Source organism: Drosophila grimshawi, unplaced genomic scaffold, assembly GCF_018153295.1.
Source record: "Drosophila grimshawi isolate 15287-2541.00 unplaced genomic scaffold, ASM1815329v1 contig_1377, whole genome shotgun sequence".
Classification (NCBI taxonomy): domain Eukaryota; kingdom Metazoa; phylum Arthropoda; class Insecta; order Diptera; family Drosophilidae; genus Drosophila; species Drosophila grimshawi.
Window position 1 is genome coordinate 2,132,979 of NW_025062900.1, and position 27,135 is coordinate 2,160,113.

The window sequence follows — 27,135 nt, forward strand, 5'->3', positions numbered from 1 at the left end:
CTTAATTATTTAAAATAATTCATTTGATAATCAGCATCGCTACAAAGCCTACTTGCAAGTTCGCGTAGAAAACAATTTGGCAAGTCGGTTTATATCTAATGAAATTTTATAACATTCTTCATATTTTTATATTTATTTGTTTAAGTAGCACACACATATACACAAATACAAACATGAATCTACATTCTACATTCAATTACTAAATGGCGGCAGACCAAATTGCTCCGGCTTGAAATCCTCCAAGGAGCGCAACACTTGCGTGGCATTTGCGCAACGTTCCGGGGAGAGACGCTCATCGGGCACCATTACCACCTGCATTCCGGCACTTTTGCCAGCCTCGACGCCATTCGGCGAATCCTCAAAAACCAAACAATTCTCCGGCGTCGGCTTATCGCTAAAGCGACCAGCTGCCACCAAGAATATATCTGGTGCGGGTTTGCCTTCTTTCACCTCGCTGTCCGAGGAGCCGCAGACACGATGATGGAACAGCTCGAAGAGTTCCCGATGATGAGTCGTCTTCAGTTCGACCATCTCCGCACCGGAACTGGTGGCCAGGGCAATGGGCACCTTGTGGGTGTGCAAATGACGCAAAAGGCGCTCAGCACCTGCAAAAGATTTGAAAGAAATTTACGATATATTTATATTTTAAATAAAATATGGCATAAAATTGACAAACAGCATTTTCTATCGATAACAACACACACACAGTCTGCCAGCAGATTCTCAATGCAAGCAATCTGGCAACTCTGTGTGCAGCACATACAAAGACTGCCAGCAAATACTTATTGAAAACGTTCTGGCAACTCCATCGACAGTTTATAGGCAGCTTATAGAATTTGTAATTTAAAAGCAAATAAGTTTCTGACGTCTCGCGGCTTTCTCGCCGAAACTAAAGGAAAATTTTGAATACAATTTATAAACATTTTCGCTGTATGAAATTTGCTGTTCATGCAAAGCCCCGAACTGCAGCGCACAATCGATTTTTGACAGCAGATGTTATGTTTATTTGCATGAATCTCTCTTTGTCTCTCCCACTCTCTCGCACTCCCACTCTGCGCTAACCTTCGAGCAACGGCACCTTTTGTAGACGTTCGCCGCACATTTTGTGATATCGTTTCAGGAAATCGTTAACACTAATTGGCAATTGGCATTCGTCAACAGCGATTTCTGCTGAGCATCTTTCGGTTGTGCCCATAACCCGGAAACGCACCGCCACCGGATACGGACGACCAAAACTGCCAGCTATTTGCCGTGTGATATCCTCATAAATACGTTCCGTATCTGCAAGGAGAATACCGGAAAGTAAAAGAGATTAACAAAAATTAATACCTGGCATCAATTCGGCATTTTCCATTAAAAGACGAGCATTTTCCGTCTGTTGTCTGGCATATTCCTCCCACGCCATCGGCAAATCATAGGTTTTAATCATAAATTCGGCAACGGCCCGCGTCTGAAAACCCATCAGCTGTTGTTTCACTTCAAACGTGTAGGTTTTTCCATATGGGTCGAGCACCGTTTGGGCCGCCTTTGTGTAAAGCGTTTCCGTGTCTGATTTTGAGCGTCGTTAGGATGTTTAGTGTTGCGAAATGTTTTCAACTCACCCAGCAGCAGTCCATCCATATCGAAGATGCAGTGCGTCACATTTCGCAACACTTTTTGGGCCATTTTTGCAACACTTGTTATGTAACCTTGTAATTAACTGTAAAGTAAACATAATTTTAAATTACTGGTAAAAGCTTACATCAACTTTGTCGCTTGTCTTGGCAATTTACATATTTATATTTAAATTTTTTTTATTTTAGTTGAAAACTTTTTGGGTGCAATGTCCTTGGCTCAAGGACGAGCAACACTTGTACCATTAGTAGCGGCAAATGTAACAGATAAACTCAGCCTTGACCTACACGTATATTTATATTGTATATATGCACTTCTTCCAGGACTAGCCGAAATCAACTGTTCAGCGGAACAGAACACGAAAAACTGATTCACATTTGCGAAATTTCGCTGTGAAGGGTTGGCGTTGGCAGCGATGCCAGACTGTTGACAGGTTAGAAGTTTTCCAATGTATACCCTATAAAAAACTACAGTGGGTATGATTCTTGGTATATTAAAAATTTTGACATTAAAAAGATCTATCTTGCAATAACTACAATTGGTGTATTGCTTTATGTTAATAAAGTATTTTTGCTTGAAATATGCGAGTCGTTTTTAGTTTAAATGAAATGTTTTGACTTGTTGACTATTCGATTTTGCAATTAGCGTGGGAAACATATTGCACATGTAACTCTCACAAACACACTCACTAGGAGCAAAACAATATGTGACGTCACAAATTGCATTAGAATGGCAAATATAAATACAATCGATTGTTTTTCTTTTTAAATTTATTAAAAAACAAATACATTTTTGATGGTCGAACGTATTAGCTTCAGTTGCATTCAGAAGGGAGGAATATCTGCAAAAAGTATAAATCAAATATGAATATAAATGTAAGATAAAAATTAAATAAAATTGGAAAATTTAATTAATTAAAACTCACCTTATACTTAGGCGGTCAGCAAGCAGACACCACCAGCCTTCTTGATTTTGTCCTCAGCCTTCTTGGAGAAGTATTTCGCCTTGACGATGATGGGACGAGCGGGCAAGTGTCCGCGACCCAAAAGCTTGTAGTAACCCTAAAAAAAATTTAAGAAATATATTATTAAAGGACATGCTGTGTTGAGTAAAATTTGAGAATGCAATCTTCGCGCTTTGTTATCATTGATCTGAAAGGCTTTCTCTACACTGCAAAGAGCAATTGTACGGTCGCATTCAGTCCGCCCATCGCCTTGGGGATCTCTTCATATCGATAATAACAACAGCAAAAGAATTGACAAGTCATCAAGGAATGTCGTGCTTACAAATTGAACCAGATCGATAACTGGCGCCTTGGTGCTCTTCTCCTTTTCGAGTTCAGCGAACTTCTCGGCTCCGACCAGCGACCAAAGTTTATCCAAATTGATTTCTGGGCGGAATTTGTGCTGGCGACGCAAATGGAAATTCCTCATGCCAACCTTGCCAAAGTAGCCGGGATGGTATTTATCGAAATTGATGCGATGATGATGCATGCCACCAGCATTACCACGACCTCCAGGATGCTTGCGGTGCTTGCCAATACGGCCGTGACCGTGACTGACGTGACCACGCAGCTTTCTGGTCTTCTTCCGCTTGATATTGGACTACGAGAGAGAGAAAATATTATTAACCGAATTGAATCCCGTTACACGTGCATTTCCGGCGACTGCTTTCCAGTGTGGAAAACATTTTGTTGTAGGTTATGTTTGCATGTCGCTTTGCTCACATTCGCTCGAGCATGCTGCTATTTAGCGTTCTCAACTGGCGCACATTTGTATTTGTTTGTGAATAGTGCACAATTTGTTTTAAAACCAAAATTCAACTGCACAACTTGTACTGACGTCCACTCACCATCTTCAGAGTTTTGGAAAGAAAGAAGTGAGCAAAGTTGGCTGCGCTTCCAACTGTCACCGCAAGCGTGCGCAACACTTTACAGCACTGTATTTCTGGGGTAACCATATATATTAAATATAGTGACAACACATTTCGCAGCTGAACGAATATATGAAGCCTTATATCTAAACAAAAACATATTAAAAAATTATTATTTATTATTATAATTATTTATGAACAGTCAGTTAAATTTATGCAAGCAGCGCAAAACTTTGAAACGCTCGATTTAAGTGCTCGTAGACAACCGATATTTAAAATTGAACAGCTGCGCTATCGATGTCTGAGCAACTCTGCCGATATATCTTTGTTATTAATTGGTATTTTTTTGGTGGTCGATGCCAGTGGTATTTTCGTGCTTGTCGCGTGCAGTCACACTGCTGTTTATTTATGTTTAGTCGCTGCTGCTGTCCGAAAATTATTGCATATATTTTAGTTTGTATGTAATTAAATAGTGATATTTAACAATAGATGCAAGCAACTTAAAATTAAACTAAAACAGAGAATTAACAGCGAAAGCTATGTGAGTGATTTGAGTGGTTTTTTCCGGCTCTCTATTGAGACACACAAATAGAAAAACGCCACTTTTTGTATATATATTTCTATATATAAATATATAAGTATATATACGTAAATATATGCATATACATTGTATCTATGTATTTACACATGTATATTATTGAGTGAAAGCGCGTGGCAAAAGTAAACGAAAAAAAAAGAATAAGAATAATTGTTGTGCGTGAGTAGGAAAGAGAGGCAGCTAGCGGGGGTGTTATTACTCATCTGTCTCTATTTTGTGCGTGCGAATGCGATAGCAACAAAAACAACAACAACAACGATTTACGAACGAAGACGACGAAAAACAAGCAGAAGCAGCAGAAGAAGAAGCAGCAGCAGCGGCGCAACAAATGTTTGTTAAAACGTAACAACATTTTGAAGGTGAGTTTGTTCAAAGACACACAATAACTGTAAGAAGAGTTGCAATGCATTTGAGTTGAGTCATCAACAAAGTGGAAAGGCCCAATGCAATATTTGTCATAGGCAGAGTTCAGTGGCATCACCCATTCCAGTTCCAATTGATGCGTCACACACACAACACACATTCAAACACACACATTCACATACAGCTGAAGCGAATTTCTTTGGCGCTGCACTGTCTGCTTAGGCTTAATGTAGAAGAAGAAGAAGAGCAAGCAATTTCAGCATATTTTCTTGAGCAAATTTTATTTATTGCCGTTGCACGCTAACAAAAATAAAGCTTAAGTTGAAGTGGGCAATTCACTCCACTCCCCCCGCACTCTCCCCTCTCTCTCCTGCTGCACATAATCCATAGGGTCAATAGCAGGCAGCCATCTTTGTTTGTCGGTTGAAAGGTTGAAAGGAGTTGCCAAAGCAGTGTTCACTGCAGTGGCCACAAAGTACTCTCAAAGTTGCACCTTCCCCCTCTCCCCCCTTGGCCCAGCGCTCAAATTTGAACTGTTGCCAAAAAGAAAAAAGAAAAGAAAACCGAGAGGAATGGAAAATGTGCAGCGTGTCTATAAAAACAGACGGAACAGAAAAAATATTGCCACTCGACATGCATATATATTATTCACCTTGGGACTTAGGATGTTGCCAAGGGGCATGGGAAGAAGCGAAGGGAAAGGGGGAAATAGAAGCCAGCCACTGTTGTCAAACGGTTCGACAAACCTTAAAGAAATAAGTTGCAAAAAATATAAAATAAAATAAACTTTTAAATGTGCTCGACTAGCGACAAGAGACTTTTTCAATCTTCTATCTCAAACTTCGGAGTCGAGTCGCTGATCTGCCTTGACAAATCACAAATAATAATGCTCTATTTTCCAATTATGATCATATCAATCAATTAACTACATGAAATCATAGCTTTAAGTGTTTTGTTTTGTTTTTAAATTGTGGCTTTTATTGGCATTTGTATCTATATATAGACAATGCAGAAAGTTATTGATAAAGGAAGTAAACTTGATATTTGTAAGCCATGCGAGAAGACATATTCCAAATTTGAAATCATAAGCTTTTACATCTTTTTTTCATACAATTTAGATAGATAGATGGACATACTTTAATCGACTGCTCATCGAGAATATATATTTTATGGGGATATAAAAATCTTTAATCATCTATTTACAAATTATTTGGGCATTCTCAGAAATGGTACACGTCTCGTTTCTGTCAATTCTTAAAAATGCTTCTTAGCACATATTCCTTACGAAAAATAAATATTATTTTTATATATTAAATAAAAAGCTAAAGTAAAGTAAAGTATATATGTATATATATGTATGTTATTTCACTTATATTAATTTGCCTGCATTAGGGCTGACGTAAATACTATAAATACAATAATATATAATTATATATATTTAATATTACATATTATATATTGTATATGATTTCATCTGCGAATATGTCATTGACTCCCATTTCCTCTCATTTTTATTTCTTTTCTTCGTTTTTTCTTTTTTGTATCTCGTCAAGATTTCAATATATTTCACACTTTTCGAAGTATTTACAATTTAACGATATTCACTGTCTGCCTGCTTGAATAGAAATTAGTTTTGATCGCATTTTTATGATTGTTACTTTTGCTCTTCATTTAAATTTTTCGCCCATTCGGAATTTTGTGCCGAATGCAAAATCTAATTTATTTTTATACTCTTGCAAGAGATATTGCAGTGTTGTGTTTAAATTTGTGACATTACAATTGTTTATAATAACTATATACATTCATTAGTTATTCATTAGTTCGATTCATTGAATCCTTTGATATATTTTTATAAGAGTATTTAAACTTCGGAAGAGAAAACTATTAGGGTATTTAAACTTCGTGTTTGACTTTATTTATTTCCTATGCATATTATTTTCTATTGCTTGCTTTTGACCTCATTTGTGGCGATGCGATACGAAAAATGCCACATTCATTTAGCAATTCGATATTCCGTTGTGAACAAATTATTATGAACTGTCTGCCCACATCACAGAGAGACAAACATTAAAGGCAAACAACAACACCATCAACAAAATAAACTTCCTCTGCTCTGCCCACTTGAAAACTCGACAAATGGGGCGAAGAGTCTGTTGTAAAAATGCATTCAGTATATAAATAGCGATAGATAGCAATCAAATTATATTGCGGCCATATATCAATTGTATCACTTGTGTCTTGTGTTTTTGGGGGTGCGCATCCCAAATGTATCTCAAGTGCCGCATCTTAAATCTGAAATCACAAATTTGAAATCTCAGCATCGACATTGGACTCGAAAAGCAGCCGTGACAAGATTTTACTGGCTCTCGAAACTGCGTTTATTTGGTTTTTGTGTTTTTCTTCTTCATCTTATTTTCTTTTCCAATTTTCATCTGTGATTTTCTTTTGTCTTTGATTGCTGTCTTTGTTTTTATTTTTTTTGTCTACAACATTTTACATTGCTTTAGTTGCCAAATTTTCACACCAACCACTAGTATTTTTTTTTGTTTTTGTTTACATTTTCGGGTTTTGGGTTTTTCTTTCACTCGCAAGCGGAACAGGCGAAGATTCTGAGAATGCCAGGAGAATTTCCCCCTCATCAAAATGCGCACTTCCGGATGCCGTTTTAGCATCACATCATCGTCAAAATCAAAATCATCATCATCATCATTGAATTATTTGCCATAATAACAGCAACAGTTCTTTTTTTATATTCACGATGAGATTATGTTTTTTATTTTATTTTTTGCTACCCAATGCAAGATAAACATTTTTGAGCGAATGACACATTTCGCCTGGGAGATGCGCATTAATGTCGCCTTGGGTAGGTACACAGAGAGAAATTGTGTTATAACTCCAAAAAAGATAGCAACTTGTTTAAAGCTGTATTTACGTGAGTTATGAATTCGTGTTATTGTGTGTGTAATTGTGTGTCTATGTGGGTGTGTATGTGAGTATCTGTGTGTGTGTGTGTGGATGCACTTTTTGTCGCTTTGAGTGACGCCTCGTCGAACTGTTGCTGCAGTTGTGGCTGCTGTTGTTTTTCTGTTTCTGTCGGCGCCATGTGCAAGTCTTTAATGAATTAATTAAAATTTTCGCTTGTCATGCGCCGACTGCGACGTCAACTGCGGCGTCAACTGCGACTGCAACTGCAACGCTGGCTTTGGCTTTGTGTTTTGTGCTGCTTGCTGTTGCATGACCTCTGCTTGCATCATTTTGACTGTCGCTGCTGCGGGCATGCACATTGATGAGCCGCACTGAAATGGGACAGATAAATACAAAAGTGGACTCATCACCATCGCCATCACCATCATCATCGTCTATCTGCGGAAATATTTCATTTCTTTTTTTTCGTTTGCCTTGAACGTTATGCCATTTCAGGGTTATGTTTGCCACACACTGATTTGTGGTGCATGCAACCGATTTGGCTAGATAAAACAACGATTTATTGTACGGCAAAATATTTCATCTAGTTTATTTTCAGTGATATATTTTCATTCTGCACTTTTAAAATATTTAAATTTCCATTTTTTTCTGAGGAAAATCAAACTTTAATTGGGGGCAAACAAAATGATTTATGAGGATTTTATTTTGTCTATTAAAACAATTAAGTTTCTTCTTTAAACTGTCATCAATCAATCAATCATAAATAGTTTCTTCTTAAGTATGTCATCAATCATAAATACAAATACTATCAGCTCCATTTGGTTGCTAGTTTTTATTATATTAACTTTTTAACTTTTTAAAACTATTTGTTATTTATAAGGCTAGTTTTCCGAAACTCCTAACTACATATAAATATTTAAATATATTTCCCAGATTTATAGTTTTATTGCTGTCCCTAGCAATACCTGTTGCTCTTGGATAGCTATTCTAATATTTTTATCTTCAAAGGCAAACTGATTGGGACAGGTGAATTTGCGCTAAATCACGAATTTTAGTCCCCTCCACATATTTTCACAAATAATATTTGTCGTTTTCATGTTCTTAAGCGATTACTGAAAGAACCTATAAATATGACGCATTTTCCACATTTATCGTTTGCCAAAACTTTTCTACACATATTTTTTAATGCCTTAACTCAAATATTTTTATGGATTTTTTCAAAACAAAAGCACAAATATAAATAGTTGGGAGATTGAAAGAAGAAAAAAAACATGACAATATTTCTCAATGAAAAGGAAAAAAATGGTCAAACATATATCCCCAACCCACTGCTATAATATATGTTCTGCGCGTGCTTTGCTTTTCAGGTTTGCTGATTCGCACGCTGCCCAGATTCTGATTCGGATTTGGATTCGGATTTTGATTGCCTCGTTTTGTCATCGCTTTTTTGTAATACCCTTCCCTGTAGGGATATGCTTAGTCTGTGGGGAAGTTTGTAACGCATTCAAATCAACGCAACAATCCCATAAGATATAATTTATTCTTGATAAACGATATAGTCTACCTCTACACTGCTGTAAAAGTTACGATAAAAATTATAAATTGGTTGTACATTTGAATTATTTTCTGCTCTTGGCTACCAGATTTCCTCATCTTATTATTCAGAAAAAGAATTTCTAAGATTGAATGTTTTGGCTTTCTAAAACCAGAGTATTAATCTTAATTTCAGATTGAGTTTTGATACGATATATAAATAATGTGACTAATTTCCAGAAGGTTTTCCATGTTTGTATTACAATAATTTGTATATAGCTCTTTTGTTATTTATATTATTATTAAACATTTGTATTTGAAAATTTTACACATTACTTTTACCACTTTACCATATTTTTGCGAAGGTTGATTTATGGCAAGCCTTTCTAATTTTAAGATGAATGTTTTCTTATACTTTAAAGTTATTTAGATATGTGATACTAATAACATCGGTTATGGTTACTGATTCCTAAAGAATTGCTGCATTTCGGTTCCGATTGCGTTTCGTTTTTGACACCCTGATCCTGGTTCGACTTGGGATGTGATCTTGTATGAAAATTGCTTTTGTTTACCAAAATTATCAACATTTTCAATAGCTGATCTGTGTTTACAATAAAATTACAAAGTAAGCACATGGACTTTAAACTGCAAGAGTATGCAATTTTCGGCATGCCTTCGTTTTTTTTTGTTTTTCTTGTTTTTCATCATTATTTTTCACATGAAAATATGCACTGTATCCGGCCAAGTGTAGACTATATATCTAGATACTATGTATATTTGAGTATGTCAAGTATTTAGCAGAGCTCTCGCGATCATTAGGAGAGCAGAAAGAGAGGGAAAAAGAAGGAAAGAGAGAGAGAGAGCGGGCACACAGTTGATGTATGCGACTGGGAAAGCCTGTGAAAAATGTTCCGTTTGCCATTTTGTTGAATGTGTTTTTGTCGCAGTTTTGTGGCAGCAATGAGCGCGTGCGGTGGCAATCGACTAGGAAAAACGGCGTAAAATACGTGCAACAATTGATGATTGAGCAAATATATGAAAAGTGCCATATATATATATATATATGCAATCTAAAGCTATATACATCTGCATACCAAAGTATGTGTCTGTGTCTGTGTGTAAAAAACGAAAAGAGAATCCAATTTTTAATGAGTGTCTCTCAAAATTTGTGACCTTGCCTAGGAAAATTCTGTGCTAAAGATTCTTAAAGATGTACAATACCTGTAATGGAAGAATTCTTTTTCTCAAAGTTTCTGGGCACACTTTTGTGCATATATATGTATATATATTTATATATAGTATATACTTTATATCGCCTGATTTCCATTGGCATATGGGAAGTCGGCACATCAAGATTTATATTTTCGTCGCTCTGTTATTTTTGGATGTGAAAAACTTTTGGGCAAAATACGACGACGACGACGGCGAATACCAAAAATCAACATGTTTTTTTTCTTTCATATTTTTGCGGTTATTCATCATGGCACTAACAAAAAAAACATTTGATTAACAAAAAAAAAAAAAAAGAGAAAAGAAAAACAATATTCTAAAAATGTGTGCTGAGGCATTCACCAGAAATTAGCGCAATAAACTTTAGATTAGAGTCCACACGAATAAAACCTGTTGCTTTTTTTTGCAAAATTCAAGGAATATGTAATTTTTATGCATACATAAATAAAAGAATATAAGCATTTAATAAAAATTAAACTTGATACGATATAAAAAAGTGAATAAATGTTCTAAACATTTGGTGTGCCAACGGCAGCAGCTGAAACACTTGCAGCAAACTATAATTAGTGTGTAGGAAGCAAAAGCAAAAGTATATGCAGGGTGAAGGAGGCATAGTATGCACCCATAAGGAATATATATTCTTGATCGCCAAGCAATTTACATCTATCTAACTGTGTTAACAGAAAGATCTCTGGGAGTAAAGTAGCCGGAGAGCTGGAATATAAGTTCTCGAACATCATACGCAGATCAAACTTACTTAATTGTATCGATAGCTTTACCCGTTTCGCCAATATCGATATAAGTCGATAACCGATAGCAAAAAACTACGACATTTTAGAGATATAGCTATTACAGTTAATATTTACAATATGCCCAGACAATCTATTGATCAACTGTGAAAAGTTAGTTAAGATCGCATGAGAAACACAAATTCAAACACAACAAATGACTATCGGCAAGTCTACCATATTTTTTCAACTGTTGAGATCTCAATGTATCTTCCAGTCGGGCATTCTCACTTGTTGTGTGTTGTATTCTGTTGACATGCTGCTAATCTAATCAGAAGGTGATAGAAACATCGCTGTTTCTAAGTCAACACAGTTCTTTTTTTCAGAGAGACATAAACATCGTATATCAAAGTTGATCTGCAGCTGGTGCAGATAAAATGGATTTATTATGATTATCACATCATATTATTATTATTATTACTGACCAGCAATGCTTAACTGCCAGATATCGTGCATGGACCATATAGCACATATGTATTTCTGTTTTTGGATATTAACTTTTAGAATCTTTTTTGAACATATCGTTAAAAAGTACGCTCGTAAATTGTGTGGAATCCATGACATGGTCGTTTTTAGCACGCTATTGTTATTTGATTTATGTTGCCGTTTTCAAAAATACAATATTTCATTCAAATTATTTACGATCCGATCCGATATTTCGTAATCGCTACAGATGCTTTTTCCGCTTTAATGGCATCGGGCCTTGGCCATCGAAATTGCTTCCACTGAAAGATACGACTACGAAAACTGTTGATTGCACGGCTTTCTCCAGACTGTGAAAATAATGTCAAAAATCTCTGAGAGAACTTTTTGGCCCGCAATGCGAACAGATGTTTTCATTTTTCCTTTGTGAAAATGTCTTGTTTTTGTTATTGGTGGCATTATAGCCACCAATGTTGTTGTGCCAGAAGAGTGCCAGAAACGCATTCGCGTGGGTGCCATAAAGAATAGAGTTAATGCTCAAGACATTCTATTGCACAGATAATTGATAGATATACGGCGCTATTGGTCGACAAATTTTCATTGAAAAAATTTTCATGATATCGCTTGCTGATTTTTCAAGTTCAACAAACATGACAATGATCTATAATAATTAGCGAAATAATATAAGTAAAATAAACATTTGAAAAATGTAAAGAAAAAGTGAATAATTTAGATACATATACAAATTAATGTTATTATTAAGTACGGGTTAGAAATAAGATTGTAGCTCCGTTTCCATATTAAAATAGTATCCTCAAAAGGTGTTGATAGGAACGGGTCAAAAATTTCCAGAGCTGTAGCTTTGTCAATAGTGATCAGATTTATTTATATTTATTTCAAAGTTATTATTTATTAATTGATTATTTATTTAAAATTTAATCCTTTCTTTTTTCAGCTGAAGGAAATTAAGAGCCAGGTTTTGTCGAACGGCGGGCAGCCACACAGGGAAAATGGAGCAACCGTTGATTGTGCGGGCCGAGTACTCGTTTATGGGCAGCAACAACGATGAGTTGCGTTTTAATAAGGGCGACCTCATAACGGTGACACAGCGCGAGGATGGCGGCTGGTGGGAGGGTACACTGAACGAAAAGACTGGCTGGTTTCCCAGCAACTATGTGAACGAGTACAAGGCCCAATTGCCGCTGTCAGAGACCATCCGTCCGCCCGAGGAAATACAAGAGTATCGCTCCGTGGTGCTCAAGGATCTGCTCGACTCGGAGCGTGCCCATGTCGCCGAGTTGCAGGGTCTGTTCGAGAATTTCCTGGAGCCCATGCAGCAGACGCAAATGTAAGAATATATTTCAAATAACTCTATAATATTTATTTTAATCATTGCCCCGTTTTTAGACTCACCCAAGATGAGTATGCGCAGCTGATGTGCAATTTTGTGGAGGTGGTGCGCACCCATGAGGATCTGCTCATGCAAATTGAGGAGTCCAACGATCGTGTGGGCAAACTATTTCTAAGCAGCGCCCCATTGATGAAGAAAGTCCATCAGGCCTATTGTGCGGCACATCCCAAGGCCATTGTCATACTGGACAAGTATAAGTGAGTAGAGATTAGGCATCTTTAACCATACATCCCATAAAGAGAATCATCAATGGAGAGCTGTGTAAGCTCAGCCTTAATCGGCACTAGTCAGTCCTCATGCCAATAGACTCCTAGACTTCCCTAAAATGATTTAATCTCTACCTAAAAACCATCAACAGGGACGATCTGGAGAAGTATATGGAGCGGCAGGGCGCGGCGACGCCGGGTCTGCTAGTGCTGACCACGGGTCTGTCCAAGCCATTTCGTCGCCTCGACAAGTATTCCGCCATGCTGCAGGAACTGGAACGTCACATGGAGAGCAGTCATCCGGATCGTGGTGATACACAGCGCAGTGTTGCCGTCTACAAGGATATTGCGGCGACATGTTCGGCGACGCGACGTCAGAAGGAGCTGGAGTTGCAGGTGCTGACGGGCCCCGTGCGCAATTGGCAGGGCCAGGAGCTGAGCAGCCTGGGCGATATCATACACATGGGCAGCGTGGCCGTTGGTGCCGATCATCGGGATCGCTATTTTGTGCTCTTCCCCCAAACGCTGCTCATTCTGAGCGTTAGTCAGCGCATGAGCGCCTTCATCTATGAGGTAAGTCTTGAAATTGAATCACGTTAAAGATCAATGAAATAATTGATTGCATTGAAAACAGGGTAAATTGCCGTTAACCGGTATCGTTGTGAATCGTCTGGAGGATACGGAGGCCATTAAGAATGCCTTTGAGATTAGCAGTCCGCTGATCGATCGCATCATCGCCGTCTGCCAGGGACCCAATGAGGCCAACAAATGGGTCGAGCTGCTCAATGCCAACAATCCCAGTCTGCCCATGGGCATCAAGCGACAGCTGAGCAATCTAAGCAACTCCTCGCTGGGCGGACAACTAAATGCATCGCACGTGAGTCCATCAGTTTCTCTATATACATATACAGCTGCGGTCAAAATAATAGTAGTAGTAATGATAAAAAAATCAATACTGAAGGGTCTATCATGGTTTTCCAGCGAAGATTCGATTACAATTGTAGAAATCAACCATTTGCTCTAAATTTGCTGCCCGGCATGTGATCCATTCTCACAAATCCTCAGTCAGTTGTTAGTCGATTTGTCTGCTTGATGATCTTGTGAAGCAGCACTGCTATTATTATTTTGACCTCAGCTGTATGTGCGATTCCTTTATTTCGCTTTCATTACCTTGTTTGGTGTACCTGTTGGCAACTGAGCAGCTCAGCCAGCATCTGGATGCACGTGGCTACTGCACACGTTTCTCGCTGTGCGCCTACTACAACAACCAGCAGCCACAACAACAGCAGCAGCAGCAACCACAGCAGCAGCAGTACCACCATCGCATCACATTGCCACCCCATTGTTATCCACCGACGGCGCCATATGCCAATCTCAGTGCACATTTTGCTCGACTCGTTCGGTCGGGTCGTTTGCGTGGGGCGATTGTGAAGATGCTGTTGTATCCGCAGGCGAGGCAGAGCATCGATCTCAAGCGGATTGCGTTGCGCAAGAAACGCTGTCACAAGGTCTCCGCCAAGATGCTCAAGGACATCAATGATAATGTGGCCGCACCGTCAACAGAGCTGGAGCGACAGGATGCCTTTGAGCTGCCCACCGATTCGGAGAGCTATGACGACGATGACGAAGATGCTGAGTATTTGCTCAGCTGCAACTCGGATCCCTTTGAATATGTGCGCTTCTATCAGCATCAACCTGTGGCATCCAATTGCAATTCAACGGGCACTTTTGTTGATCATGGCCACAAGCCACAACGACACTCTTCCAGCATAAATCTCATAAAGTTCAAGGACTCACTAGATTCGGACGAGTTGCTGGTGCAGCATGAACTCAAAAAGGAATCCCTTATCATTGGCTCGAGGGCGCTGAGAGCGCTGGCTCGCAAGTCCAGTGAACGCACTTCCAGTGTGCACACCTCGACGGCTGTCATTAATTTGGGTGTCTCCAGCATAACCAATTGCGTCGCGGAGGAGCAGGAGCAGGAGCTGGAGGAAGATGTGGACGATTTGCCAGCGGAGTTGAGTTCACAACCATCTTCCACGCTGCAGCAGCAAAGCTCCGATGCGAGCAGTTTGTATGGCGCTCGTTTGGGAGGCGCTTTCATGGCCTGCGAGAATTTGGCCAGTATCCACGATGATCTCAGCAAGGAACAGGAGGCGGAGCTGGCGACAGCAACAACACCACCACCACAGCTGCCCGGTTCACCCACCGAACGGCACAGCATGCCCAGCATTTTTGTGGGCAATCGCTTCAATCGTTGCGTCGACACTGAAGTTTATGTGCCCACCTGGCGGGAGCGACAGGATCAGCAGCAGAATCAAAGTGTCGACGCCACATTGCTGCACGATGAGGATGCTGTGCACGCCAGCTCAATGGATCTGCCCGCCGCCTGCCGTACTGCACCCGATCAGCTGCAGGCCGAGCTGCTCTACAACTACGAACAGGCAGCCAAAACTGATTGCTCCAGCGGTGAGCTGTGCATTGAGGCTGCTCCCGCTCCCGCTCCTGCTGCAGCTGCTCAGCGTGATTCCATGCGTCGGTGCATTTGCTATCAGTATCTGCAGATGAACAATCAACAGGCGAGATCTCCTCCTCCTCCTCCGCCTTCTGCTGCTCCTGCACCGCCCAGCAGCGGGCGACGGGATCAGCAGCTGCACAGCGATTGCAAGTGTCGCTGCTGCGAGAGCTCAACGTGTCCCAGTCCCCGTTCCAGTGACAGTGGCATGGCTGGCAGCTGCACCATTGCCTCACCCGATCCCCCGAGTGCCGAGGAGTGTGGTGTGGGCGTCGATGTGCTCGACAATGTGGAGCCCGAGCGACGTTTTGATGTTTGCGGTTTGTTTCGCGAGAAGTTTCTGACGCCCGAGCAGACGCAGGAGGAGGTGAAGCAAGAGCAACAGGAGAAGGAGAAGGAGACACACGCTGATCCTCAGCTGGAAACCCCGGCCACGCCCACTAATCCACAGGCGACAACAACACAATTCCAAATCAATACAAAGAGTATTTTTCTGGCCTCCAGCTCGATGGACGAGACCACCCGTGATTCAAGCAATCAATTGCAATTCAGCGGCAGTTTCTCTGCGGATCAGCTGAACGAGGAGATGGGTCAGCCACGACCCACCTTCCGATCTGGGATGTATGCCCACTGGTGGAAGAAGGAGCGCTTGCCACCCGAAGTACTGCGTGGCATTGCGAGTGCCTACAACAAACGCCTGCCGCCCAGTAAGGATTCCAGTTCATCCAGAGCCTCCGTCTGCTCCAGTTGCTATTGCTCGCTGGGAGCGAGTGGTTTTAGTGAGGGCGCCATTTATTGTTCCATTTGCCACAATTGTGCTGATTGTGCCGCAGACACGAGCACCACAAATACCACAACGACAACAGCATCCAGTTGTTGTTCCAATTGTCCTGTGTGCAACAATGATGATGTTATGGATCTCAAGGAAGGACGACGCAGATGCAGTTCATCGGCTGCGGCACGGAATGCTTTTGCCGCACAGCCGTCGTATTCATCATCGTTAGATTGCCCCATTTGTGCGGCACGCGTAGCTTTAGCAACCGAAGAAGGCAAGCAAACCGAAGTGAGACGTCACCAAAAAAATGACCACCCAATTGTCGCCTGGACTCATCCACATTCCCCTCTTCCTCAATCATCATCCAGGCGGCCATTGTTGCGGTTGTTTTTTTTCTTGGTGCTCGTTTTGTGCACGTGTTTTTTTCTCGTTTCTTTGTTTGTTTTGTACATTCGTTTTGCACACGTTTCTCCATCCACATTAATTTATCATCTATCAACAATTTTGCATTGCATATGCAGCACGATCTTCAACAAAAAAAAGAAGATATATTTTTGAAAATTCATTCGAAATTCTTCATAAATGAACGAACATATGCTTTCCACTCAGTCATCCAAAAATAAGCACATGACTAACCCCCTATATATTTAATATCATTTTATACTTTCAATCTTTAAGAATTTCAAAAATTTAAGAAAATTAGTTTGATTTTAATTAGCTACATATTCATAGCTCTTCTTGGAGAGCGCTGCTAAACAACTATTTAAAGAATTCGTAGGATGAGTATTTAAAAGAATTATAGCCTGAAACTTAACAAGATTTTCAGTTGTTAAGCTTTCAGAAATTCTTATTTAATCCACTGAAGTTAGAGGCTTCAATATATTTTAGTTGAAAGGTGCTCATATTGGCAGGCCAAGCAAACTTGGAATTTATTCCAGTTCAGTTCGGCCTCAGATAAAGTGCTCATATTGGCATGAGCAGCAACCCTGGGGCTAGCAAACCGATAACACCTTGATCGATAACTGCAGATGTAAATCGATCAATCTTATTTCAAGCTCGTTCTTTTGAAAGATAGACCCGTACATAATAACTGATTTGTCATCAAGCCTTATTCATTCACGCACATTTTGCAACCTGTTGCGTTCACTAACCAAAAAACAAACAAAAAAAAAACAAACAATTTTCGAGTTACCCAAAACGAATTACAAAACAAATTATCTAACGCTACACAAAAAGAAAAACAAAAATCTCGATTTGATTTGCTTGCTGCGCTTTGCTCGCTGCTCTAAGGACGTTGTTGTTGTTGATTGTTGTTTGTTGTTAATTTTGCTGCTGTTGCTGCTGCTGCTGTTGCTGCTGACAGCTGCCAAGAACTTTCATACCGAACTAACTATGCCTCATTTCAAAATACAACACTCTATTTAATTGTACTTAAATGAATTTCTTGTAATTGTCTAATTGTTATTGCAGATGTCTCCGCCATCGAGCCACAGTTTGTTGCTGCCACCGGGCAGTCGCAACAACAGCAGCAGCAGCAACAACAACAACAACAGCAGCAGCACCAGCAGCAACAACAACAACAGCAACTCGGCTGCAGCGATGTCACAACACAAACGGAGCCTGTCGTTCAATCATCACCTGAGCTACAATCAATACACGCACACTCAGCCTCAACAACATCATCAGCATCATCCACAACAACCACCAAGTCTACCAAGTCATCTGGGGGCACTAAGCCACAAATCAAGTTTAGTCCCGACACCAAACAGCAAGACAGCAGCGGCGGCTGCTTCGGCAACAACAGCGGCGGCAGCGGGGGCAACAGCAGCAGCGGGCACAGTGGCAGCAACAGCCACGGAAAACAATCAGGCAGCGGCGGCAATTCAGGCGGCGGTGGCAATTCAGGCAGCAGCAGCAGCGGCGGCGGCAGCGGCAACAACGGCGCCAAACGCAAGGAAAGGAAGCACAAAGGGTAAAAGCCTAAGCTCGAAATAAGGATACATTTTCTTCAATTCACATTCAATTATTGAGCAAAAGTCCCTTAAAATTGCTTAACTTAAATTTCGAAAAAAATTCCAAACTAAACTTATTTTATATTGTGTATTTTAGCTAACTGGACCATCAGCTGTTTGCGTCCGACGCCGCCGTTGCGTCCCAGTTTATTGAATGCAACCAGTGGGTCTGGTTCCGGTTCCGGTTCGGCATCCGGTTCGGGTTCGGGCAGCTCCAACAACGCCTTGGCCAGCTATTGCAGCGGTCGCAAAAATCAGCCCACATTCGAGGAGGATGCTTTGGTGTTGCGCGTCTTTGAGGGCTATTGTGCCGCCTATCAGAACAGCGCCCGGAATACCATACACGCGGGTAAGTGCCGTCGATCTCCCATGTGCTTCTTCTAGAGATCCTTCTAGATCCTAGTTCCTAGAGTTTTAGCTTTTTCCGTGTGTCCTGTTTTTCGAATTTTACTTTCTGCTCAAGTTTTTGTCCTAAGTCTTTTTTTTTCTTTGTGCGCTTTCATCAATGAAATTTTTGTAGCCAAATTGCTTTACCTCACACACATACACACACACACCCCATACACACACACATTGAACACGCCCACTTAATGTGAAAAAAGCTGCTAAAAAAGAAAAAATGAAATTTTTATTACATTTGTTTTGGTTTGGTTTTAATTTTTAACATTTTCGTTAAACGTTTCACAATAAAATGTATGAAATTGAAAATTAAAGAGTTTTTACTGCAAAATTGTATTAGTTTGTAAGCAAAAAATAATTGTTTAACCAAAAGAAACAAATAATACCATTTAAAAGCGCAATTGTATTGTTTAATTTTTTATTTTTATAATTTTAACAATTGGATATTACAACTTGTATAATTGAGGAACTCTTAACTGTAACAGCTAAATGGATTTAAACATACTTCATTTTGTTAATTTTCACACATATATATCTCTATATATATATATATATATAAATAAACAAATATATTTTTGTAATTGTTAAGAAATCTGGCAAAAAACAGATAGCGCTCATTCAATTGGATTTAAACGATGTATTGTAATTTCTATGCTAATGTGTTCTGGTCTCTTATACATACTCTTATATAATTCTCTTATACATACTACATATACTTACATAATATATAATAAATATATAATTATTTGTTGGAAATTTTTGCCCATTAATTATGTACAACTCAGTCGAATTTTATTTTGTTATCGCTGCTCATCAAACAAAAAGAAAACAAATCGCAATTCATTATTTTAAATTCATATTAATTTTAAGGCCCATCTGATTGCGTTTTATAATTTGGGGCTCTTTTAGAGGTGCATTTTATTTTTTAAATATATTTGCTATGTTTTTTAATCAATTTTATATTTAAAATTACACTTCAATATAATTTAATTTAACTTTTAAACTCTTTTGCCTGCGCCCCAAATATTTATCCTTTGTTCTTTTCGTTCAACAATTTTTTATCGTCTTCAAAAATTTGCCCTCTCCAAAAATTCTTTCCTCTCCGTTTGTTGGAATACCTCAGTTACAAAGAGAATTAATTAGAATATTCCATTTAATTGTATTTGCCTCTATTTAATACTTCTTTTATTTTGTGCCCTTTCATTTGGTTGTGGTCTTTTTGCTATACGTTTTTTGGCTTTATTCAAATCCTCTCCTGCTTTTAACTCATTATCTTAGCTGGTCTTGGTTTCATGTTCATCCACCCACACACATTTGTACACTTCCCACTCACATACACCATACACACACACACCACTCCTTGCCTCATGTACTGTGTTGTTGTTGTCCTTTGTTGGTGTCCAATTAATTTTTTTTTTCGGTTTTTTTCGAACATTCTTTTTTTTTTCATTTGTATATTTTTGAAAACTTGCAGAGGGTATCATAATTATGTCGTAAGAGATTGTCGACTCCATAAACTATAGATATATATCATGAATTTAAATTATTCTGTTACAAGACATGTCTAAAATTGTTGCAAATTAAATACAATTTACTTCTTGGGAGACTAAACTTCATGGAAAAATATCAAACATGGGAAAAAGTTTTATTTACCATTTTCAATTTTGTGCAACAACACTGCAACTATTTTGAGCGTAAATGATCAAGATTATATATGCGCATCAGCAGTACATACTTTCAATATATACTTTCCTATATATATATACATTCTGTATAAACTTTTATCGTCTGATTCTATGCGATCTAGTTTATTAGGAAGAAAGATAAACTCTTATCCCAGACAAACTTCGACTTTATAAAATATTATTATATATAGTATATAGCTATCATATTCGTATCTTCTGCAAGGATATTTAAACTTCGGCGTGACGAATTTATCTGTTCTGTTTTCGTTGTTTTAATTTTGGTTATTTGTTGTGGGCTTTTTGTTGTTTTATTCTTCTTGTGTGTCGTTGTTGTTGGTATTTCGTTTTTCGTTCTTCAAATATCTTCATTTTCTCTCTTTGTCTTTCACGCGCAACTCTGCAACAACCCCGAACAACAACAACAACAACCTGAACCTGAACTTCAACAATATATAGCATTGCAGCCATGGACGCCTTGTTTGCCAATACGCGGCGGCAAATTGAAAACAAGCAAACCCTTTTCCACCTCAAATCCGCAGCTGCCTTTTGTAGCAAATGCAACACATCTAACACAACAGCAGCAACAGCAGCAGCATTATCAACAGCAGCAACATCAACAGCAGCAACATCAACAACAGCAACATCCACAGCAGCAACAATCGCGTCAACATTCGGCGGGCAGTTTGAACTCCTCCTTCATTTGGCGTGAGGCGAGCCCAAATAGCTTCAATTTGTACTCGAGTTCGGTGGGCTCGTTGCAGCCCGCTCAGCGCTACTCTTCGGGCGTGCCCAGCATCAAGGATTATCAGCGTGCCTTGTCCGAGGAGCGTGCCACACGCAAATCCCTGAATCGCCTGAAGAGCGGCTTTGGCTCGGGCTATGATAATGTTTGCACCACATCCCCGTTGCTGCCGCGGAAGAGTAAAGCGTCGCCCAAGCTGCTGCCACAGGCGAGCTATCAGCGAACTGGTGGGACGACAACTATAGTCAAGCCCAATCCGGATGCACATCCGGGTCTCTACGACAGACGCCTGAATCGCTCCTTTGAGACAACATCAACCGCGCATCGCTATGCCGGCTTTGGTGCCGGCTATTTGATGAATTGTGGCGGTGCTTTGCGCACCAGCACCTTGCAGCGCAGCACACCTCAATTGGCGGGTGGCGAGCGCTCCGATGACAGCGATGCGGAGCAGCGTGGCGAGCAACTACTGCTGCGCAATGGAGGAGGAGGAGGCAGCAGAGGATCAACAGCAGCAGCGGAACTCAATGCGGATGGAACGAAACGGCAATCGGGCAGCTGGTGTTGCGGTAATTTTGTCATGAAGCAGTGGCGCAAAATCAACCATCTCTGAGTAGTCCTCTCTCTCTCTCCCTCTCCCCCTTTACTCTCTCTCTCTCTGTTTCTCTCTCTGTCTATCTACGCCTGGTTGTCGTTGTGGCATGTCCTCATCTCATCCTTCATCCGCTGAACGCCTTTCAGCTGCTGCTGCGCTCGCTTTTTGCTTTGAATGCGCTCTCAGCAGCTACATATAAAATAATTATTTTCTTATTTCAATTTGTGCAATGCTTAAAACAAAAGAAAGCCGAACAAGAAATTGCAGCATTTTCGTATAGTTAAGTGAGGCTGGCAACTCTACGTTTCTAGTTTCTGTGTGCCTAGTAATTGTAATTCTTGGAGCAGACCTGTAAAAAATATAGTTAGAAAAGTATTTTCAAAATACGTGCATAAAATTTATTAAATTCTAGTTGGGATACTTTTGGATCCTTGAGTGGTATTCACTTTAAAAATTCAAAGCATACCTTAATTTTATTTAGCGTTTTATTCTAAATTTTAAAATTTCTCTGTAAACACTTCAATGAATATCCTTTCTTGATTTTATTTATTCTTAGAGTGTTTATTAAATGGTAGTATTTTTAAATAGAAATTCTAAATTTTAAAAATGTTTTTTTATAAATACTTCCTGCCTTGTTCCTTACAGGCTTAGTTTAAAATATTACACATTAAAAGTATAAAATTCCACAGCTTAAAGACATTATAAAAATGCCTTATTGGTATTCTCATTATGAATTTACAAAATACACATGATAGAATTTACAGTTCTAGGTGTAAATATTAAAAAACCAAGTTATGAATTAACACTAATTTTTTACTTATGCATTAGACAAAAGAATTTACATTAAAAACATTTGCAAAATGAATTGCCTTCTTTTCAAATAGTTGTGCATTTGTCATAATAACAAAAATACTTTGTCCGCTTTTCACTTTCTTTTTAATTACACAACTTAAAAGATGTTTTTATTTCAAAAACACCCTACAGGTCTGCTCAGATAATACTTAACTGTGTTGTAGTTGTTTTTTTTATATTATTATTATTAATTATATACTAATTGTAAGTTGAGTGATCTGTAATCTAGTTAGGTGCAATATAAAATCAAAAGAACAAAACGAAAAACAAAAAAAGACTCAGCCAAAAAAAGACTAGCTAACAAAATGGAATTAGAGTTAAATGTTGTGCTAGCGTGCCGCCGAATACTTGCCCCATTAGAGTTACTCACACTTGCAACTGTGCAACTGCAACTGCAACTGTGCAGCTGTTTCCCGATGATCTTTAATGATCCTGAGATCCAGCGATGCTTTACATTTACCGTCCAAGGCTTTTTACACGCGTTTTTAAATGCCACCAGCGGAACACACTATAAACTAAACAATATATATACATATATATTTGTGACTTGATATACATGATTTGCCATAGCTTATATATATATATAAACTTATGTAGATATTATATTTATATATATATATCTTTTAGCAGCGATATTTGTTTGTGCTCGAGCGATGTTTTTTTCTTTGGCGGCGCCCAGTGAAAGTTAATTGTTACCAAAATCTATTGAAAGTATATATTGTATATACTATATATACCTCTGATCAAAAGAATGTGCAATGTGTAATCAAAAATAAGTTGAAACGCTTTAAATGTTAGTCAAAACCACTTGGCAATAACTAGCAACTAACTACAAAAACAAAAACAAATAAACAAAGTACATTATTGTTGTGCATTATTATAATTATTAAAAGAAAAGAAAAGAAAAACAAATTAAGCTATAAGTGTTTTGTGAAACGTTGTCTAACCAAATACAATTACCATCTAACTATATTAATAATGATAAATGCGTTTATACGTTTGTATTGTATTCAGATTTGAATTTACTTCATTTCGAGTAATGAAACAAAATTTAAATAAAATCATTTATATATATTCAAGAATTTTGTTGTATTTTGTATTTGTATTTGCGTCTCTGTATGTGTGTGTGCGTGTGTATCTGTGTGATATTTGTTTACATTTTTATTTATATAAATTTACTTAACACAAACATAACATTCGAACTACATCAAGTGATTCAAGTATTTAATCGTTTGTAGTTTAAATTTAATTTCAATTTGTTTTTGAAATTCTAGACAACTATTTATTTTGTTGATTAATTCCTTAGAATATATTTTATGTGTTGCGCTTCAAGAATATTTCAAAGAAGTTTCGCAATTGCTGAGCAGCTAAAAATAGAGCATAGCATATAAATATATATATATAGACGAATTTATAATAATTTGTAATTATTTGTATTAAGAGTAAAGCGTATTTTATATATATAGTTTAAACAGATGCAGCTAAACAAATTATAATACATGCCACTACATAAACCATTTTTACACTCACTTCAAATATGTCATCCAGTCGAATCATTTCACATACTCATTACAATCGTTTTCAATATACATAAACACTCATTGTACTCATTTAAAATATATTACTATTACTATTAGTATTTACTTGACAACATTACACACATCTTGTATTGGGTTTCAATACTTCACATACTCATATTACTCCCAAGAAACATCACCTACTCATTGTACTCATTTAAAATATATCACATACTCATTATACTCATTTAAAATATGCCTCATTACTCACAAATATATCACATACTCATAATACTCCTTTTCAATAGACGACTTACTCATAATACTCGCACAAAACATATCACTAAATGCTACAACTACAACTACATACTCATTATACTCATTTAAATAGTATCACTTACTCATTTAGTATCACTTATTCATTTAAATAGTATCACTTACTCATTATACTCATTTTGAATACGCTTATTAATTAGTTACACACAACACTAACATAATGTTCCCGTCTATCCCATTTTCTTTGTTTACTTTTTTGCAATAACATCACAAACAAATCCGAAATTTGCAAATGACAGGCCTTGAGAATGAGGATATGACGCCGACACTGCGTCAATTGTGGACGGCGATCAGGCAGATGCAGCAGGATATGTCGCAGATAAAGCTGCAGATCAACGAGGAGCGTGCGCTGAGGGCGGACTTGCAACAGCTGTTGATGCAACATCTGGAGACGAGCAGTGTTAGCAGTGGCGCCAATACGCCCAAATGTTGACTATGTAAATGATGATGTTGATGATGATGAACCTTTAACACGGATTCCCACTGAAACAAAACCCGCCGCTGCTTTCAGCTTTAAACTAACGATATCTTTTTTGTTTGGCAACCCAAGCAGCTGGTCAATTAAAACAAAAGTGTGTACCAAAAAAAAAATAAGAAAAATTAAGAAAATCATAAAAAAAATTATTCAATTAACTGAAAATGCAGTTTAGCAACTAATATATTTATGTATACATGTATTTTGTGAGTGACTTTGTGGACAATACTGCATGTACAATTTGTTGGACAGCTGTTTCTTTCTAGCCATCTTTATCTATATATTTCTATATATCCAGTTAAGATATATGTTTGCCTATACACAATATTTATTATATATTGATTTTTTCAATTGATTTTTAGCTTTTAATTTAGCTATAATTGCTGTAAATGCTTAAGATTATGTCTGGCAGCAGATTTCTGATTGAATCTGTACAAGTATTCAAATTTTGGTTGTTAAGCAAAAAAAGAAAGTAAAATTCTGAAAATGTGCCAATGTTTTAGAACAAAACGAAACAACGCTCAAAAACAATGTTGTATTTATTATGTAGTAAAATTAATGAAAGTGTATACAAAATACAAAATTAATAAATAGATTAATTCTAATAATTATCTGAGTCTATAATTTGTGCAGCGGTTGCTGGTTTGAGATACTTTACTTTTACTCGACAACTGCTAAAAACTTGGCATTTTTCACATATTTAAATATGTTTTTTGATTTTATAAAGCATACTTTTAGGCGCTTGATATAAACATCAATTTTCGTGGCAAATTTCAGGCGCTGTAGAAAATGATAAAAGTTGAACTGGTGAAAATGTTGCAAACTGTGTAAGAAAAATTACATAATGAAAATTTAAGTTGAATTTAGGGCAAATAAAAAAGGGTATTCTTTTTCAGCTACTAAAATCATTTGTTTATTAAAAACAAAATGCGTCAATTTGGAAAGCAACTCAAGAAGAATCATTAAAACCAAATCTCTAAGAACTTACAGAAATGTTGTCTAGTTTCTTGTTCCGCCCAAATGTTTTCGTATGCAAAATAACTATGCCAAAAAGAAATTTAATTGTACAACTAACTGTGTACTTAATGCTAGTAGCTGCTGACTTCGATAAAGATCGCCACAAAGTAAACACTCGTAAATTATTTAACCAGCGTGAAACAATGAAAAACAATGTGCTGGCAACAATGTCAGAGAATAACTGGAGAATTGCGATGCTTTGACAATTTGCGCACATAGTTTTTGAATGCTTTTCTGTTTTTCTGCTCTGCTTCACACACACAGAGGCCAACTGTGTGTGCGAGTGTGTGTGTGTGTGTGTGCGAGTGTGTGTATCCAAAAGATAGATTCGTCAGTTTGCGGAACGCATAATGAGATTACAATCAACTCGTTGGCGACAAATGAGTGACAAGCGTTTGTCCCACTTGCCGCGAAAAACAACAACAACAATATTTGTTTTTAGTGTGTTAGCAAGGAGTGAAGAACAATTGAATTCTCTCAGAGATTCGGTGTGTCACTCAAATACTTCCTTGCCTCAAATCCACTGGCCGTGAATCCAAGCTGCATTTGAGGTAACAGCAGCCAAGTCAGTGAAGTCTTTCGCATTTGTTTAGCTTTGGATCAGAGCGGAAGACGATGACGGAAGTTTGCGCTGACAGAAATTATTAAACTACTTTTTAATACCCTATATCCATTAGCAATAGGAAATGATGGCATATCATGCAATGGTGGGAAACTGTGTAATAAACAGCGATTGTTTGTTGAGTTCAATCTTAGCCCAAGCTTCGATCAAGAATCGTTCTCAAATATATAAATAAATATTTGTTTGCTGAAAATTCAAGCATATCAGAAATATTGGATGACTCTTAATTTTATAATATGTATATCACTTTATCATTGTTCTCTTTTAAAATATATCACCTACTCTAAGTATTCACGCGTCACATCACATAATTGTTTTACCTCTTCTCAACACATCATCTAATCAAAATACTTCCACAAAACATCTCTCAAAACATATGTCATTTTTTGATTATGTACACAATTCTTATGAAATGTTTCTTTCACTCAAAGTTTTAGCATTTCTTGAAAATGTTGGCAATATGTCGAAATCATTTTCTGGTATGTCAAACATAGATTAAGAATGTTTTTCTTTTTTTGATACTCTTACAATCCACTTACAACGCGTAAGAAACTACCTGACTACAGGGTATCTGCTAGTCGTCTGCTCTTATTTTAAATTATCATTTTGCACGCCCTTTGCTTGTTAGCGATA

At 38.0% G+C, this 27,135-nt stretch overlaps 3 protein-coding genes across 7 annotated transcripts; 1 reads left to right on the plus strand and 2 right to left on the minus strand.

Annotated features, from left to right (window-relative positions):
* Positions 1 to 118: 118 nt before the first annotated feature.
* On the minus strand, positions 119 to 1,977 carry LOC6561812 (probable pseudouridine-5'-phosphatase). 2 transcript variants are annotated; one of them, XM_032736719.2, is made up of 4 exons: positions 1,902 to 1,977; positions 1,602 to 1,699; positions 1,063 to 1,281; positions 119 to 605 (listed from the first exon to the last, which is right to left on the minus strand). In XM_032736719.2, the coding sequence occupies exons 2-4, from the start codon at positions 1,663 to 1,665 to the stop codon at positions 193 to 195; spliced, it is 696 nt and encodes a 231-aa protein (XP_032592610.1). In that variant the 5' UTR covers positions 1,666 to 1,699; positions 1,902 to 1,977; the 3' UTR covers positions 119 to 192. The 2 variants fall into 2 exon arrangements, with proteins under 2 accessions (XP_032592610.1, XP_032592609.1); XM_032736718.2 differs by lacking the exons at positions 1,063 to 1,281; positions 1,902 to 1,977 and adding an exon at positions 1,330 to 1,548 and having other exon boundaries at positions 120 to 605.
* A 389-nt stretch (positions 1,978 to 2,366) lies between these two features.
* LOC6562911 (60S ribosomal protein L27a) lies at positions 2,367 to 3,566 on the minus strand. The gene is made up of 4 exons (XM_001989271.2): positions 3,466 to 3,566; positions 2,901 to 3,218; positions 2,540 to 2,675; positions 2,367 to 2,455 (listed from the first exon to the last, which is right to left on the minus strand). The coding sequence occupies exons 1-3, from the start codon at positions 3,466 to 3,468 to the stop codon at positions 2,547 to 2,549; spliced, it is 450 nt and encodes a 149-aa protein (XP_001989307.1). The 5' UTR covers positions 3,469 to 3,566; the 3' UTR covers positions 2,367 to 2,455; positions 2,540 to 2,546.
* Positions 3,567 to 4,159: 593 nt separating this feature from the next.
* LOC6562910 (rho guanine nucleotide exchange factor 7) lies at positions 4,160 to 25,405 on the plus strand. Of its 4 annotated transcripts, XM_032735750.2 has the most exons (9): positions 4,172 to 4,443; positions 12,302 to 12,694; positions 12,754 to 12,954; positions 13,116 to 13,536; positions 13,598 to 13,840; positions 17,724 to 18,225; positions 18,363 to 18,614; positions 20,806 to 21,657; positions 24,628 to 25,181. In XM_032735750.2, the coding sequence occupies exons 2-9, from the start codon at positions 12,357 to 12,359 to the stop codon at positions 24,819 to 24,821; spliced, it is 3,003 nt and encodes a 1,000-aa protein (XP_032591641.1). In that variant the 5' UTR covers positions 4,172 to 4,443; positions 12,302 to 12,356; the 3' UTR covers positions 24,822 to 25,181. The 4 variants fall into 4 exon arrangements, with proteins under 4 accessions (XP_043070363.1, XP_032591641.1, XP_032591642.1 ...); XM_043214428.1 differs by lacking the exons at positions 20,806 to 21,657; positions 24,628 to 25,181 and adding an exon at positions 14,166 to 16,527 and having other exon boundaries at positions 4,160 to 4,443; XM_032735751.2 differs by lacking the exon at positions 20,806 to 21,657 and having other exon boundaries at positions 4,174 to 4,443; positions 24,628 to 25,405.
* Positions 25,406 to 27,135: the final 1,730 nt, after the last annotated feature.